Raw genomic sequence first — 16,987 nt, 5'->3', positions numbered from 1 at the left:
TTCCCTGCTTCTTTGCCTGCGTGGTCATTTTTTATTGGTTGTAAACCATCAAATTGTAAATTTTGTCTTGCTGGACACTAGCCTAGAAGTTCTCTCTGGCTGTAAACTGGGGTGAGTACAGGCTCCTTTCTCATCCCCTCAGTCCTGCCTGCTGCTTGAGGTCTGAAAACTACTGTTTCATATATGTTTTCTGGTCTTAATTTGTTTAAGGCAGGAGGATAAATTTGGTACCTGTTTCTCCATGTTAGCTGGAAGAAGATATTACTCATCCTGTTATTCTTTAAGTTATTGTCAGGGAAAATTGTGAAAGACTTTCAAATGGGCATAAAAGATTAGAGGTACCCTGTCCCTGTTCGGGTTATCTCTGTCTTTAATGATCTCTGAGCTGTTTTACAGTTCTGTGAATTCTAAACACCAGCAGTGATGCAAAGATTCTTGACCTCAAGAACGCCAGTGTCGGGCTTCCCTGGTGGCGCAGTGGTTAAGAATCCACCTGCCAATGCAGGGGACACGGGTTCGAGCCCTGGTCCGGGAAGATCCCACATGCCATGGAGCAACTAAGCCTTTATACCCAACTATACCCAACTAAGCCTTTATGCCACAGCTACTGAGCCTGCGCTCTAGAGCCCGCGAGCACAGCTACTGAGCCCGCGTGCCACAACTACTGAAGGCTGCGTGCCTAGAGCCTGTGCTCTGCAACAAGAGAAGCCACGGCAATGAGAAGCCCACGCACTGCAGCAAAGGGTAGCCCCCACTCGCCGCAACTAGAGAAAGCCTGCGCGCAGCAACGAAGACCCAACACAGCCATAAATAAATAAATAAATAAATAAATAAATATTATTATTATTATCTTTTTTTAAAAAAAGAATGCCAGTGTCTGGTGGCGCACAGCTCATTCCTGGCCAGTCCTACATCCCTTCTGCAAATTCGTCTCAGCACCGCAGACAGCAGAGCCCATATGTTTGCTCTTTGGATTCTTCTTTGAACCACTTCTAACATCTTACTGGATCTCTCATTAGTAAATAACAAATATTTATTATCTCAATAGAAAATCATCAATACTTGCTCATTTTTCATGTTTGGATGTGAGCCAGCGTCATACCTGTTTTATAATTTATCTATAGCATTACAATAAACTTGAAACAAGCTAAGGGCCATTGATAGAAAAATGACTTTAAAACATGATGGCCTATCCATCCATTTGATGAAATACCCTGAAGCCATTAAAAGAGAGTGTATATTAACCTACAGAGAAAGATTTCCCAGTTTACCAAACAAAGAGTAAGATGTCCAAGTGCGCTGACCTGCGACTGGCTAAGGAAGGGACCTTTTCCCCGGAACACACAGACATTAGACGTGAGGGTGTGACATCAAGCACAGGCAGAATGGGGGTGGGGACACTTATTTATCTCCACTGCTTTGTGCTGTTTCCTCACTGTTGTTCAGCTGAGAGCTGAGCACACACCACGTGCAGACACACTCCAGGCTCTAGGGATGCAGCAGCAGGATGGGCCCTGCCCCAAGTGCACCGTCTCTGTAAACTGGAAAGTTAAAATCGACCTCCCACCAACCTGGCCTGCAGTCACTAGGATTAGTGACCGTCAGAGGCAGAACGGCTGCGCCTGCCCGTCCTCGGGTCTGGCTGCAGCCTCGTCCAGGGCCTTCCTGAGGACCCTGCAAGCCGGTTCCTGCAGCCCAGCCCAGAGCAGCCCTAGGCCACCCTGGGCCGTTTCCGGCTGTATCTTGGCAGCACCGCGGAAGTTCCCGAGGGCGGGGTGTCTGGCCCCTCCCCTCTGGCCCCCAGCACCCTGCACGGCGGCTGGCACCTCCCAAGCCATGGTCTCTTCCTCTTTGTGTAAGGGCACTGATCCCATGACGGCCCCACCCTCATGACTTCACCTGAACGTAATCACCTCACAAAGGACCCGCCTCAAATGCCATCACAATGGGGATGAGGCTCCAGCATATGAATTTGGGGGCAGAGGTGGAGGCCGCATGTGCAGAATACAAGTTCAGAGAGTGATGCGTCCACAGGGCAAGATAAGGCTGGGGGAGGCCAAGAGGGTGACCGGAGGGGCCTCTCAGGACGAGGAGAGTGGGGCGGGGGGCAAGGCAGAGGCCCAAACCCCAGGCGTGCCTGGGAACAGAGCAGGCACAGGAGGAGGCAGCGGGGTGAGTGGGGCCGCCTGGAGGCCCCGCATGGACCCTGGGCCCTCAGCCCAGGAGACGGGAAGCAGGAGGGCAGCAGGACCTGGCTTCCATTTGCAGGGCGCTCCGCTGCTCACAGAGAAAGGACGGGGGTGTGGCGGCCTCGAGGGAGATTCCCGAGGGACCATGAAGGGGGCTGGCAAGGCTGCCGCTGGCCTGGAAGTGGGTGAGGGTCGCTGGCGATGGTTCCAGGAGTCTGAGGCCTGGGGAGAGGTCAGAGCTGGGATGGGCACAGAGGGCAGGGAAGCATGGGGAGGCCAGCAGGGGTGAGGCCAGGCTCTGCGTCTTCTGGAAGGCTGACCACCCTCTCTGGTGCCGTGGCCACGTTCAGGACAGAGCACACGAAAATCTCAGTTCAGAACTAAGGATGGGAACATAAACGGTATTTCCTCCTGTCCCTGCATTTTTACGGTGATCAAGTTTGACAAAAAAGCAAAAATTACTCCAAGGGTTCTAGAAAACATGAAGGTTGTATTCAGTTCTCCTGTTCATAAAAGCAGGTCATTAAAAGCCTACTTTGAAAAATATCATAACCGCATAACAGAAACTCTAGGATTTTTTTTAAAAAGTACAGCCACCCAGCTCCCCGTGTCTCGAGGCCCCGCCCCCGGGCCCTGGGCCAGCGCCAGCCTTGCGCTGGGTGGGGCTGCTCGGCTCCCCGACCCACAGCTGCTGGGCTGCGGGCAGGGGGCTGGGCACCCCACTGACCAAGTCGGCCCAAGAAAGGCGGTGGGGGGGCTTGTGTTAAAATCTTACTTTCAAGAATTGCCACTGAAATTTCTTCCTCCTCAAGAGGCTTCTGCTCACAAACCGGGAAGAGCGTCCCGCAGCTCTCATCACTCCTTACGTTCTATTCCCTTTGCCAAGGCGGAGTGTTCCAGAAAGGACGCGGGCGCCCTGCACACCGACCTCGAGAGAAGCACCAAGCTGCCTACCCGCCGGTCGGTCTCTGGTTCCGGAAACAGCCCGACACGGCTGAGTGTGCAGCCAGGAGGCTCAGAAAGGAGGAGGTCTGTGTTTCCTGGGGGTCAGAGTTCACAAAAAGTGGAGCCGCCGCCCTCTGAACTCACCCCCAGATCACCGGCTACTCGCTGTCCTAACTGTACCGAGGCTCCAGGTCGTCAGTAAAACAGGAGGGAAAAGGAAGGCTGGACGTGAGCCCCGCGCCTTCAGTCTGGGGCCTGTCAAGTCGGCGTCTCACGCCGGCTCCCCGTGACCGATCCCAGGGGCCTCTCACCGAGGGCAGCCCAGCGCCCGAACAGGCCTCCCACCTGCATCCTTGAGGCCGTCACCGCCAAGACCCCTCCCAGCCCGGAGCCAGGCCCGCTACCCACCACATCTCACACCCTGTGCTCCTCGGGCACTGCCAAGGCCCAGCCATGAAAAACAAACGAACAAACATGACAGCTGTTCTGGCCGAAACTAACACAGACCAGGGAACAGACAGAGCTGGACGGATGGCTCCGGCCACACACCAGGGCCTCTCACTCCACAGCCACAGGCAGAGGGAGCCGCTGGAGCCGGACCGCGCCCCCGAGGTGAGCCCTCGACCAGGAAGGTGGTCTCGCCCCGCCCCCTCGGACAGCTGCCTGCCTGGAGCTGACGTAACAGCTCTGCCAGGCCAGGCTTCGGCCGGGGCCCTGAGGTCAGCTCTGCACCTGGGCAGGGCAGAATGTGGGGAAGGAAGAGCTCAGAACCCCCAGGTGATGGGGAAACGAGCCCCACTCACTACCACGGACACCCCCGCCACGGCCTCTTGCCAACCCCACCCTCCGGGGCCTCAGATGCTCCCCAGGGACCCGCCTGCCCTCCCAGCCGAGACCACCGCCCACCTCCAAATAGCCCAGACAGACACACCTCATTGGACTCTTCCCTCTGGATCCGGCTGCATCTCCAGGGTGGGAGCAGAACCCGCACCCCACCCCTGTCCCCATCAGTGGTCTGAGCATCTGGTGGGGTCAGGCGTGGACAGCTCAGACCAACAGACTTGACAGGTGGCCACCCCCCAGTGCCAGCAGGGACGGCAGGAGCCCAGGGCTGCCCAGTGGCCCATGTGTCCCACATGGGATGGTCAGGACACCGAGCGCCCCCGAGGGGACCCGCCAGGTGCCACCCCTCAGCCCCTGGGGTCTCAGCAGCCCTGAGGCCGGCCCCCAATATCCACACTTCCTCCTGTTCACAGAACACACGTGCTGGGCTCGTCACTCGGTCCCTGCCCCAGGCTCTGCGGCCACACTGGCCTCCTGGTGGCCCACAGTCAGCCTGCAGCCCCGCTGAGCGGGATGCCCTACTCGTCCACCAGTTCCCAGAGTGGCCTCTCAACGCCCCATCAGGGTCCCACGTGCGCCGCCAAGGACCCCGATACTGCGAGGCTGGTCCTCGTGGGGGGACGTCTGAGCTGGTCCTGGCTGTGCTCCTCGCCTGTCCCCGTGGAGCACAGGCTCCAGGAGCAGAGTCCTCTGTCATCCCTCCAGAGCGCCCCCCCCCGGCATCCAGGACAGAACTGACCACAGACAACGGGCCCAACCAACAGCTGCTCCACAGAAGGTGCCGGGAACTAGCCGCTCGTCCCGACAGGCTTCCCCCAGAGCCTCCGGCCGGCGTCCACCCGCCAGCCGGTCACCGTGCTTTCTGCCCAGAACCCAGGGCGCCCCGAAAGGCACCCAAATGTCCCCGCCAGCTTTCGACAGCCTCCCCTCCGACAACCAGAGACCCCGGCCGGGGTGGGGGCATCTGAGAAGGGAGGGGCCTCCGAGGAGGAACCGGGAAGTGGATGGGACCCCCCGGCTGCCTGCGCGAGGCCACAGGACGAATCGTGATCTCTCGCAATGTGAGCTGCTCCCCTCCCGCGGGCCCGGCCGCCACGGGGCTCTTACCTGATAAAATTCCCGCAGCCAGTTCTTCTGGAGGTTTTCTGGCTGTAAATTAAGAAGAAAAGACAGTCAGGCCAGTGACACAGCCCTTACGTCCGCGAGCAGACGCCAACGTGATGGCCCATCTGCCGTCCTCACCATGGGGGCTAGGGCGCGACACGGGCGGAGGACACCCTGTTCCACTCGGGAGACCCCATTCTGCACGGGGAGCTGGTCCACAGCTCGTCCAGGGAAAAGGGGCAGAGCGAGGACAAGCCTCGCCTGGTGATGGGCAGGCGCCACAGCCCTGGATCCAGAGCTGACCTCCAGCCCTGCTCTGTCCCCGGGGTGGGGGGCTTGGGAGGGGCTGCCCGCAGCCAGGCGGGGGTGTCCGGCAGGACCTAGCGGCAGGGGGCCCGGTCCAGGCTCTGAGAATGTGGAAAGAGCCACGCGGCACCAAGTGCTGGTTTCGGGCTTGCGGACACCCCAGGACACAGCCAACACAGAGTGCCCGGTCCCTGAGAAAACAGGACGCCGCCTTTTCCCACACGGCCTGCCAGGGTCCTGGACCACCAGGCCAGCCAGCCGAGTGAGGGGCGTGGTCCAACCCAACCCAACGAGGCCAAGGTGCTGAGAGGTCACGGCAGGCCTGGACAGGGACGGGAGACACGGCAGGGACGTACGTCCAGTGGGTGCAGAGTTTCAGACACAGGAAATGAAAAGTTCCTGAGATCTGGTGACATCAGTGTGAATGTCCCTGACACTGCTGGACCACGCTTAAGAACGGCGAAGATGACAAATCTAATGTTATGTGTTTTCTACCACAATTCGAAACAAAAAAAACAAAACCCCACCCACCATGCCTCAGGACTCAGACCCCTGATCCGAGCAGAGCTCTGGACGGCAAGGCTGTGGGCCCGGAGCCAGAGTCCAGGTTGACCACGGCTGGGCCCAAACGCGTCACCCATGGCCCACGAAGCCAGAGTGCACGGCTGCCACACGGGAGGTGCTGTCGCCCGCTGATGCTTCTGTGTGTCCCGAGGGCAGGTAGCCTGCACTGCAGGCTGAGCAACGAACAAAGGGAAAACGGCTGGGAAACCAGAGCCTCGCAGACCACACAGGAGGGTGTAGAGGAGGCTCCACACATCCGCGCAACAGAGACGGAGGCCAGCGTCCAGCCGGGTGTGGGGCCTTCCAGTCTCCAAGGCCAAGTTCGGGGCCGGGGCCCAGCCTCCAGCCCCCACGTCCTGCACGGGGAGGAGGGCACGCCGTGCCTCTGTCTGTCACCCTCCCAGGTGAGCAAAGAAAAGCACGAGCAGGCAGGCCGCCCACGGAAAGACCGGGCAGAGGCTCTGAACAGACTGACAGCCAACAGCCCATGGAAGATGCCAAACATCACTAGGCGTCAGGGAAACGCAAACCCGAACCACGGCAAGATGCCGCCCCACAGCCCGGGACGCTGACACAGAGACAAGTCTGGGGAGACTGCACAGAAGCGGACCCTCAGACACGGCTGGGGGCGGGGGAGGAGGGTGCGGGCGGCGCGGCTGCTGTGGGAAACGGTCTGGCGCTTCCTCAAAACGCCGGCTGGCCCAGCGATGCGCCCAAGAGACGTGGAAACGCTTGTCCAAGCAGAGGCTCGGCCACGAGCACTTGTAGCCACGGAATCCGGCAGGCGAAAGGCAGGAACTGCCCAAAGGCCAGCCCAGCATGCACGGAGAGACAAAACGTGGTCCAAGAGAACACGACGGCCACTGACATGGCCCACGGCGTGGATGAGCCTCAAGAACGCTGTGCTCAGTGAAAGAAGCCCGTCACCAAAGGACAGATGACGTCTGATGCCGGTTCACGGAACTCCAGAACAGGCAGGTCTGCAGAGACAGGCAGCAGACTGTTGCCGGGTCCCGGGTGTGGCTGAGGGGTGGAGGCGGTGACGGCGGCACAGCTCTGAGAGCACGGAGAGCACCGCGCACCCCTCTCCCACCGACCCGAACGATCCCCCACCTGAACCAGGGACGCGGGGCAACCCGCGCCATGGCGAGGACGCGAGCAGGGATGGCCAGTCAGTCGGCCTTGGGCCCCGGGGTGATCAAAGAAAGAAGACTTCGAGTGCAAAGGTCCCAGATGCCCTGACCAGGAGCGAGTGAAAGGGGAGGGCAGCCCCCCACCCCTGTCCTGGGCTGAGGGCAAGGGTGCTGGTTTGGGGGCACAGAGGGCCCACCAGCATTTCAGCTCGTGGGCTCGGCCTGGAGACAGAGGGCAAAGAGATTCAGCTTCCAGTCCCGAGTCCACGAGCGCGGGAGCCTGAGGGTGCAGAGCAGCAGGAATGGGCATCCCCAAGGAGGGAGCTGGAAAACGGGACACAAAGGGCCCAGAAGCCAATGTAGAGCAAATGCTTCCCTAAAAGGGAAGGAAAACCAACCAAGCTTGCAAGGGAACAGTATTCTGAGAAAAGGGGATTCGGAAAGACGGACAGCAAGACCAACCCGGTCACTGATGGACAGACGGATGCGGAACCCGCAGGCCCAGAACTCAGGAACAGAAACAGAAACCAGAAGACCACGGGGACGAGCCCGGCGTCCACCTACGCACAGGACTAAGGACTAGATGTGAAGGGATGTGATGTCAGAGACCTGACAAAACGCAGATACTAAATCTATACCGGGTCGGGGGGGTGGGTGGCAAGCAAAGAACCCCTGCAGAAGAGTGATTTCTTTACAGCAGGTAGTTCACGAACATGGTCGAAAGTTAAGATGTATTTTCAAACTACAAATTCTTAAAGTTTGTTTTTAAGTTTTCATATACTTAGGAGAATTTTAGAGAGATATATAGTTTGCATTTTTCTCAAGCCAGTACTTTTTTCTCTTGAAAATTCCAATAGAATTCAATTTGACATTGGACTGAAGACAGCAGTGCTGTGTGGCCCCTGGTCACTCAGCCCACCCTGCTCACTGCACCGCCCTGCACACAGAGAGCTGGGGACACATGTACAATGGCTCTTTCTGGGTTGTGGGATGATTTGTACTTTTCTATAATGCTTAGACTTTAAGGAAAACAAAAAGGGACCTTATAAAAGAATTCTATTTCGGCAGGAAGCGTGAAGGAATTGAGAGTCATTTTAGCATGCTTGTCCCACACCCCCTGACAGAGAAAGGCACCCAGACTCTTGAAGACACAGCAACCCCCTTCCTAAGTACAGAACTGAGGCAGCTGCAGGAAGTAATGGGGCATGTCACACTGGTGAGGGCCAAGGCAGTAGTAGTCAACTAGTTCAATGCTTATTTTTAAACTGCTATATTAGATCTTTTCTTTACTTTGCAAACAAAATAAGCTCTACATGACTTCAGGAGATAAACACAAAAACTTGAAACAGGAAAAACTATCAGAAGAAGACATAAGCAAATAGCTGTCCTTATGCTAGAAAGATAGCCTTCCTAGACATAAAAGCACAGAAAGGAACCTAAGGGGGGAAATGCCTATAGATTCTAACACTCAAAATTGAAGTAACCACAGCTAACATTATTCTCAATGGTGAAAAATGGAAAGCTTCTCCCCTAAGATCAGGAATAAGACAAGGATGCCCACTCTCACCACTTGTATTCAACACAGTTCTGGAAGTCCTAGCCACGGCATTAGGCAAGAAAAGAAACAAAAGGCATCCAAATTGCAAAGGAAGAAATAAAATTATCTTTGTTCACAGATGACATGATCTTATATATAGTGAGCCCTAAAGAGTCTACCAAAAAAAAAAAACTGTTAGAACTAATAAATGAATTATAGCAAAGTCGTAGGGCACAAAATCAACACACAAAAATCACTGGTTTTCTATAGACTAACAATGAACAATCCAAAAAAGAGATAAAGAAAATTCCATCTACCATACCATCAAAAAGAATAAGATAACCAAGGCAAGACTTGTACACTGAAAACTACAAAACATTTCTGCAGGAAATTAGGTATCGGTAAATGGAAACACATCCCGAGCTCATGGACTGGAAGACAGTACTGTTAAGATGTTGATACCATCCCAAGCAATCTTCAGATTCAATGCCATCCTTACTGAAATTCCAACTACTTTTTTTACAGAAATAGAAAAACCCATCCTAAAATTCATATGAAATCTCAAGGGACCATAAATAGTCAAAACAATCTTGAAGAAGAAGAAGAAATTAGAGGTCTTACACTTCCTGATTTCACGGCCACAGTCATCAAAACGGCATGGGACGGGCACAAAGACAGACGTATAGACCAGTGGAACAGAGAAGAGAGCCCAGAAATAAACCATCACATGTGTGTCAAATGATTTTTCACAAAGGTGCCAAGACCACAAAATAAGGAAAACACGGTAATTTCAACACATGATTTTGGGAAAACCGGGTATCTGCATACAAAAGAATAAAGTTGGACTATTACTTAGCACCATATATAAAAATTAACTCAAAATGGATCAAAGACCTAAACATAAGACCTAAATCTATAACATTTTTAGAAGAAAACGTTGGGGAAAAGCTTCGTGACACTGGATTTTGCAATGATTCCTTGGATCGTGACACCAAAAGCACGGGCAACCAATGAAAAAATAAACCGGCCTGCACCCAAATTTAAAACTTCTGTGCGTCAAAAGACACGATCAATAGAGTGAAGAGGCAACCCACAGAATGTAAGAAAATACTGGCAAATCATGTATCTGAGAGTGGGTTAACATCCAGAATATATTTTTTAAAACTCTTACAACTCAACAACAAAAAGACAAATATGACTATTCAACAGAGGCACAGGACTGGAATAGACACTCCTCCAAGGAAGGTGCAAAAAGGGCCAATAAGCGCATGACAAGATGCTCAGCGTCACCAGCCATTAAGGAAATGCACGTCTAAACTGCAGTGAGGCACCACTTCACACCCATCATCTTAAAATAGATAAACAAAATAACAGGCGCTGGTGAGAACGCGGAGAAATCAGAGCCCTCGCGCACGTCGGTGGGAATGTAAAATGGTGCACCCACCTTGGAAAACAGTATGGTGGTCCCTCAAAATATTCAAAATAGAATTCGCCATACGATTCTGCAATTCCACGTTGGGCATTTATCCAAAGGAATCGAAAGCAGAAACTCAAGCAGCCATTTGCACACCCACGTTCACAGCAGCATCTGTTATTCACAATCAGCCAAAAGGTGCGAGCAGCGCAACTGGCCGCTGGTGGAGGAACGGACGAGCACAGCGTGGTGTCGTCCACACACTGCACTGTTATTTCGCCTCGAGAGAGAAGGAAATTCTGACATGCTCCACCATGGATGACTCGTAAAGACATCAGGCTGTGCAAAATAAGCCCGTCACAAAAGGGCAAATACCGCATAACTCTATTCATGCTGGGTCCCTACTGCAGTCAAGTCCCTAGGGACAGAAAGCAGATGGTGGGGGCCAGGGGTGGTGGGGAGGGGATGCAGAGTGTTGAATGGGGGCAGAGTTTCAGTTTCGGGAGATGAAAAAGTCCTGGAGCTGATGGTGGCGACGCCTACACAACGATGTGAATGTACCTGATGCCACTGAGCCTGGCACTTGGGTCACGTGGTAAGTCGTATGTCATGTGCATCTGACCACGACAAAACTAAAGAGAAACACGTCTGGAGTCGCTGCAGCTCCACCGGAGCAAAGCCCCCCGGGCTGCGGCTCAGCAGTCTCTGGAGCTGTTCTAGGTGCGTTATTGCATTTCACTCTTATTTTATTAAAAAAAAAAAAAAGTTTCAAGCCCAGTGATAAGAAAGGGAAGTCCCATAGGCCCACCTGATGGAGACACACAGAAAACTCTGGGGCTGCCGAACACAGCACAACGTCACCACGTACCATGACCACACAACACACATCAAAAGGGCAAACACTGGAAACAAAAATAAGAATGAGAAGACGGTCTGCAATGCCAACATAATACATAATTTTTAAACTCTACAGATAAGGATGTCCCCACCCAGCATATAGCCCTATTGTTTCCCTTTCTTAATGCATTCCTGAAGATGTGTGGAAAAACACTACATTCTTGAAAGTTACAACTGCAATTACAGTCTGAAATCCTAATATCTGCCTCAAATCTTATCTCACAGAATGTAAGGAGTTTAACAACAGACCATGATGTCCTCAAGGAGGTAAACCAGGGCGACTGAAAGCTCCTGCTACTGGAGGAGCAGAGTGGATGCCGCCCAGGGCCTGTCCTGGATAAGCGCACAGCGGCACAGCCACACGTGCACACGCCTGACACACCTCCCACGATGCCGTGCGAAAAAGGGAAAGGTACAGCGGAAACACCGGAAAAGCTTTGTCACCGTGGTTCCAAATATCTAGAAAATACATGCTCACACATTAAAACGTGTGTGTGCATGTACACACACACACACACACACACACACACACATACAGAGGCCTGCTTTTCTGCCAAGACCAAACACAAAAATGATTTTTTCAAATGTATGTATCCCAGAATTTTCTATAAAATGAGACCTACCTTAGCACAGCACCCTTTAACAGAGAGCCCCACCCAAACAGGTCTTGCTGGGCTGCAATCACGGGGCCACTGATGTCCCAGAGGCTAAATTAACAAACTGGTGACTCTGCGCGGCAAGGCCTGGAGGCCTCCTCAGAGCTGCAGCCCATATTTGGCTAGTGCAGAGTGATTTTTAAAGACACTAAAGTAAGAATAAAAGCTAAACACACGTACTAGCTCTTAAAGAAATACTCTCATTTCAGCCCAAAGCGTGAGCCAGGCAGGGCTCTGTGTGTATTCGAAGAAAGCACATACCTTACTTACCTCTTAAACACCCTCAATTTGCTCTCATGACCTTGCAGAATAAGAAAAAAACTATCAAAATGTGGCTGGGAAAAATGTTAAAAATGCTCATTCCTTCCAAATGTGAAATTCTATTTCTGGACGTCGATCCTAAAAAATGTAATTCTAAACAACAAAAACGCTCTGCACACAAAGAAGTTCACGATAACATCATTTATAAGAGAATTACAATTAAGAATACTTCAGAATAGTACTGCGGACGGCTCATCGATAAAGAAAGTCATGTAGTATGTCTGCTGAAGGAAAGAAGGAGGCAACAGCAAGAAATCCATGAGATGATAAAGAAGTTCTGGGTATAGACAGTGGTGACGATCACACAGCACTGTAAATGGATGTAATGCCGATGTACGTTTACAAAGGATTAAAATGATAAATACTATGCCAGGTGTATTTTACCTAGAAATACAACATCTGATGAGCACATATTAACATGGAAGCAGTTTATACCTTAACAGAGATGGAAGGAACACAAAAATACTTCGTGCCCACGCACAAGCCCAACAGCAAGGACCAGACCAGCACAACCATCTGCAGAGGACCCTGCAGCAACGGGCCACCCTCGCCCTCCACTTCATCCCCAGAGAGCCAAGGCTAACGCAGGGCGCACAGACCCACGTGGGTCCGTGAGGAATGAATGGCTGAGCGGAAGGTAGTCGTGGGCCCTCCCTGTGGGGCAGCTGCTTTGAACCCTCTGTCAGGGTAAAAAAAAAGACTGAGAAAAAAAACACCAAAATTTGAGTAGTTGTATTTGAAGCAATTTCTTTTTCTTTTCTTTTCTTCATTTTTAATATGCTTATAATTATTACCATGCATTACTTTCATGTTTTTAACTGTTAATTTTAAAAGCTTGAGGCAGAGAAAAACAATGAAAGCTCTCAGAATAGTTTAGCAACATTTGAAACAACTACTATTCACTATGAACAACGGGGAAAAAAAAGGCAAATGACAAACGGGAAAGTACTTGCAGCTTACATGAAAGCTATTGGGCTAATCTGCATATTACCGCGCAAAAAGTCACTGTAAGTCAGAAGACCAGCAACTCACATGCCCCCCCAAACACACACACACACACCACACACACACCATACACACACCACACAGACACACACACCATACACACACACACCATACACACACACACCATACACACACCACACACACACCACACACACACCACACACACACACCATACACACACACCATACACACACACACACCACACACACACCCCATACACACACCACACAGACACACACACCATACACACACCACACACACACCACACAGACACACACCACACAGACACACACACACACCAGACACACACACCACACACACACACCATACACACACCACACACACACAAGCACACCACACACACCACACACACACCACACACACACACACACCATACAGACATACACACCACACAGACACACACACCATACACACACCACACACACACACCATACACACACAAGCACACCACACACACAATACACACACAGACATACACCACACACACCACAAACACACCACACACACCACAAACACACACACCATACACACAGATATACCACACACACCAAACACACCACAGACACACACACCATACACACCACACACACACACACACACAAGCACACCACAAACACACACTACACACACACACCACAAACACACCATAAATACACATACGCTACACACACCACACACACCACACACCACAAACACACCACACACACACCAAACACACACCACAAACACATACACACCATACACACACACACAAGTACACCACACACACACACTGTACACACACCACAAACACACCACACATACAAATCTCCTCAAAAGCCACCTGTGGCTAGTGACCACTGGCCTGGACAGTGCAGATTTCAGAGACATGGGAAGCTTCTCTGACTCTGAAACTCATGAAAGTTTCCAGTGAAACTTCGTGTGACGATAAAGATGTTCTCTATTGGCACCAGCTAAATTTCCACTTGAAATGTGGCTAGTGTGGACTAAGTAATGGAATTTTTTAATTTTTATTTTATTTTGATTAATTTAAGTATAACAGTCACATATAATTAGCCATTATTAGACAGTACAGCTCTAGGTCACAGAAAAAGAAGAAAAACTTTAAAGTCTCTATCATGAAAAAAGGGTGTAATACTGACATATATACGAGATAAAGACAGCATACATAAAGAGGGGGAACTTCAAGCCAGTCTCACGTATGGCTATCAGTGCAAATACCCTACCATAAAGAATGCAGCAGCACACTGAAAATTCACAATCAGAACTAAGTGCAATAAACCATGAATGCACGGACGGTTCGATATGAGGAAAGCCCCTAATACAACTGACCATACTAACAAGACTAAGAAAATCAAATGATTATCTCTAAAATGAACCGAAACGTTATCTAGAAACTTGCAGCTGCAGACCCATGACGTAAAGAGCTTGCAAGTCCTCACTCTTATCCTTACAACGTCTTTTCTTGGACCCATCAGAGAGCTGCAATGGCTAGGAAACCACCCCCCTGAGACCTGGAAGAGAAGCTGCTTGAGTCAGAACATCACTGGAAGACTCATAATAGATGGTAATTTTGAAGAAAGGCTGGAGGCTGGGTGCAGACAGCATGAACGTGGGGAACTCCTTGGGACCACACTTCTAAGCAGGCCTGCACATTTTTCTAGGCTTTACTTCCAGGCACCCCACAGAGTGCTCACAGTGACGATCCCCTCCTGGCTCTGGCAGAAGGAGGGCAAGAGTAACCTTTGTGAAATACACCCAATGCGTTCTCAAAGCCCACTTGGCAGAGAAAGACTTTGCCGGAGCCTCAGCCCACCTGCGGGAAGGACGTTTCCCCCTCCTAGCCTCCCTACCTCATCTAAGGGATGGGGAGAAGGAAGTAAGAAATGTGTGAGGGTCACAGCCCAGGGACACGGGGCCACTAGCAGACTGAGATTTAATCACAGACTGTAGAACACTCCTTCCCCCACTCCTTACCACCACACCAGGAGGGCTCCAGTGCAATGGCAGTGACTCCAGCCGAAACAGGGGCAAGATGCAGGAGGAGTACTTAGGGGAACCCCAAAACCAGGACACTGGGGGATGTGAAGCCTCTGACACCACAACTACAGCAAACAGTAAACACAGTCCAGCTCCTGCCTCATGCTGAAGGCCTCAGTCCCTATTACCCAATACATCATGTCCAGGTTTCAAAAAAAAAATTACAAGGCATAGTAAAAGGCAAGAAAAAAAAAAAACAGTCTGGAGACATTTTATTTTACTTATTTATTTATGTTTTGGCTGCACCTAGCAGCTTGCAGGATCTTAGTTCCCTAACCAGGGATCAAACCCGGGCCCTTGGCAGTGGAAGTGCACAGTCCTAATCACTGGACTGCCAGGGAATTCCCTAAAGACATTTTTAAAAATGCATCAGAATCAGACTCAATTATGACATAGATTTTGGAATTACCAGAAAGGGGGTTTAAAATAACTGTGATGGAAAAAGTGGACAAGATGCAAGAACAGATGGGTAATATAAGCAGAGTGATGGAAACTCTTAGAGTCAAAAGGAAATACTAGAAATCAAAAACAGTAACAAAATGAAGAATGCCTTCGGTGGGCTCATTAACAGACTAGACACAGCCAAGGAAACAATTAGTGAGCTTGAAGATACGTCAACAGAAACTTCCAAAACTGAAATGTGGAGATTAAAAAAATGAAAAAATTACAGAACGTCCAAGAACTGTAGGACAATTTCAAAAGATAAAACGTACATGTAACAGGAATAGCAGAAGGAGAAAGAGAGAAGAGAGCAGAAGAAAAGTTTCAAGAAACAATGGCCAAGAACTTTGCAAAACTCAGGACATACACCAAACCACAGATCCAAAAGCCTTAGAGAACACCAAGTAGGATAAATACCAAAATGTCTGAAACTAGGCACAAACTGCTGAAAGCCAAAGACAAGGAGAAACTTTGAAAGAAGGAAGGGGGAAAAAGTCACCTAATCTATAGAGGAACAAGGATGAAAATTACATGAACTTCTCAACAGAAACCACATGAGCAAGGAGAGAGTGAAGTGAAATCTTTCAAGTGGTGAAAGAAGAAAACCGAAACACCAACCTAGAATTATGTATCCAGCAAAATCATCTTTCAAAAGAAGGGGAAACAGACTTACTTGGACAAACAAAACTGAGGAAATTCATCACAGGTAGACATGACCTGAAAGTAATGTTCTCAAAAGTTGTTCAGGGAGAAGGAAAATTATATAGGTCAAATATTTCGATTTAAATAAGGGAAAAATGATGGAGAAGAAATAAATGAAGGTCAAAAAATGAACTGAAAAGTTTTTCAATAAAAGCAACATTTATGATAAAACTGTAATGAACCAGGAATTGATAGGTGCTCCCTGAGCAGGCAGAATCCCAACAAGCCTGCAGGTGCCCCACCCAGGCTTTCACTCCTGCACCACCCCTCCCACTCAAGAGTGGGGGTGGGGGTGGGGGTGGGGCTGTGAATACTGGTAAGATGTCACTCTCATGATTGGGTAACATACGGCAAAGGGGAAGGGATTTTGCAGATGTAATGAAATCCCGTAATTAGCTGATCTTAAGTTAATCAGAGGGGGATTATGCTGGGTAGGTCTGACCTTATCAGATATCGGGTGAACCATTTAGAGGATCTAAAGGTCAGAGGCTGGGAGCAAAGGGCTCTCTCTCTCTCTCTCTTTCTCTCTCTCTCTCCTGCTGGCCCCGAAGAAGCAAGATACCATGAATTCTACAGCCACAAGGAAATGATTTCTGCTAACAGCCTGAGGGAGCTGATCCACAGACCTTCCCTCCTGGGGTCTCCAGATGAGACCCTGTGCAGAGGACCCAGCTCAGCTGTCCCGACTCCTACCCCACAGGAACTTGACACAGTGAACGGGTGCTTATTCTAACCACAAGGTCAGTGATGATTTGTTACACAGCATAGAAAACCCATACATGTCCTTGCTATTACAAACATGTCTGTGTGCGTATAACGAAATGAAACATGTCACTCTAAACATTTTTCTCCGCTCAGATTTTATTTTG

At 50.5% G+C, this 16,987-nt stretch overlaps 1 protein-coding gene across 6 annotated transcripts in view; it reads right to left on the bottom strand.

Moving 5' to 3' along the window:
* INPP5A (inositol polyphosphate-5-phosphatase A) overlaps positions 1–16,987 on the bottom strand; it is a 176,056-nt gene that overhangs the window by 111,150 nt on the left and 47,919 nt on the right. For all 6 annotated transcript variants that reach the window (XM_060125301.1, XM_060125304.1, XM_060125305.1 and 3 more), the window contains exon 2: positions 5,085–5,126. In XM_060125301.1, coding sequence (XP_059981284.1) covers positions 5,085–5,126 — 42 coding nt within the window. The remainder of the gene's footprint in view (positions 1–5,084; positions 5,127–16,987) is intronic.

The sequence above is a fragment of the Lagenorhynchus albirostris genome, chromosome 16, assembly GCF_949774975.1.
Source record: "Lagenorhynchus albirostris chromosome 16, mLagAlb1.1, whole genome shotgun sequence".
NCBI classification, from domain to species: domain Eukaryota; kingdom Metazoa; phylum Chordata; class Mammalia; order Artiodactyla; family Delphinidae; genus Lagenorhynchus; species Lagenorhynchus albirostris.
This window is presented reverse-complemented; position numbering and strand designations above follow the sequence as displayed.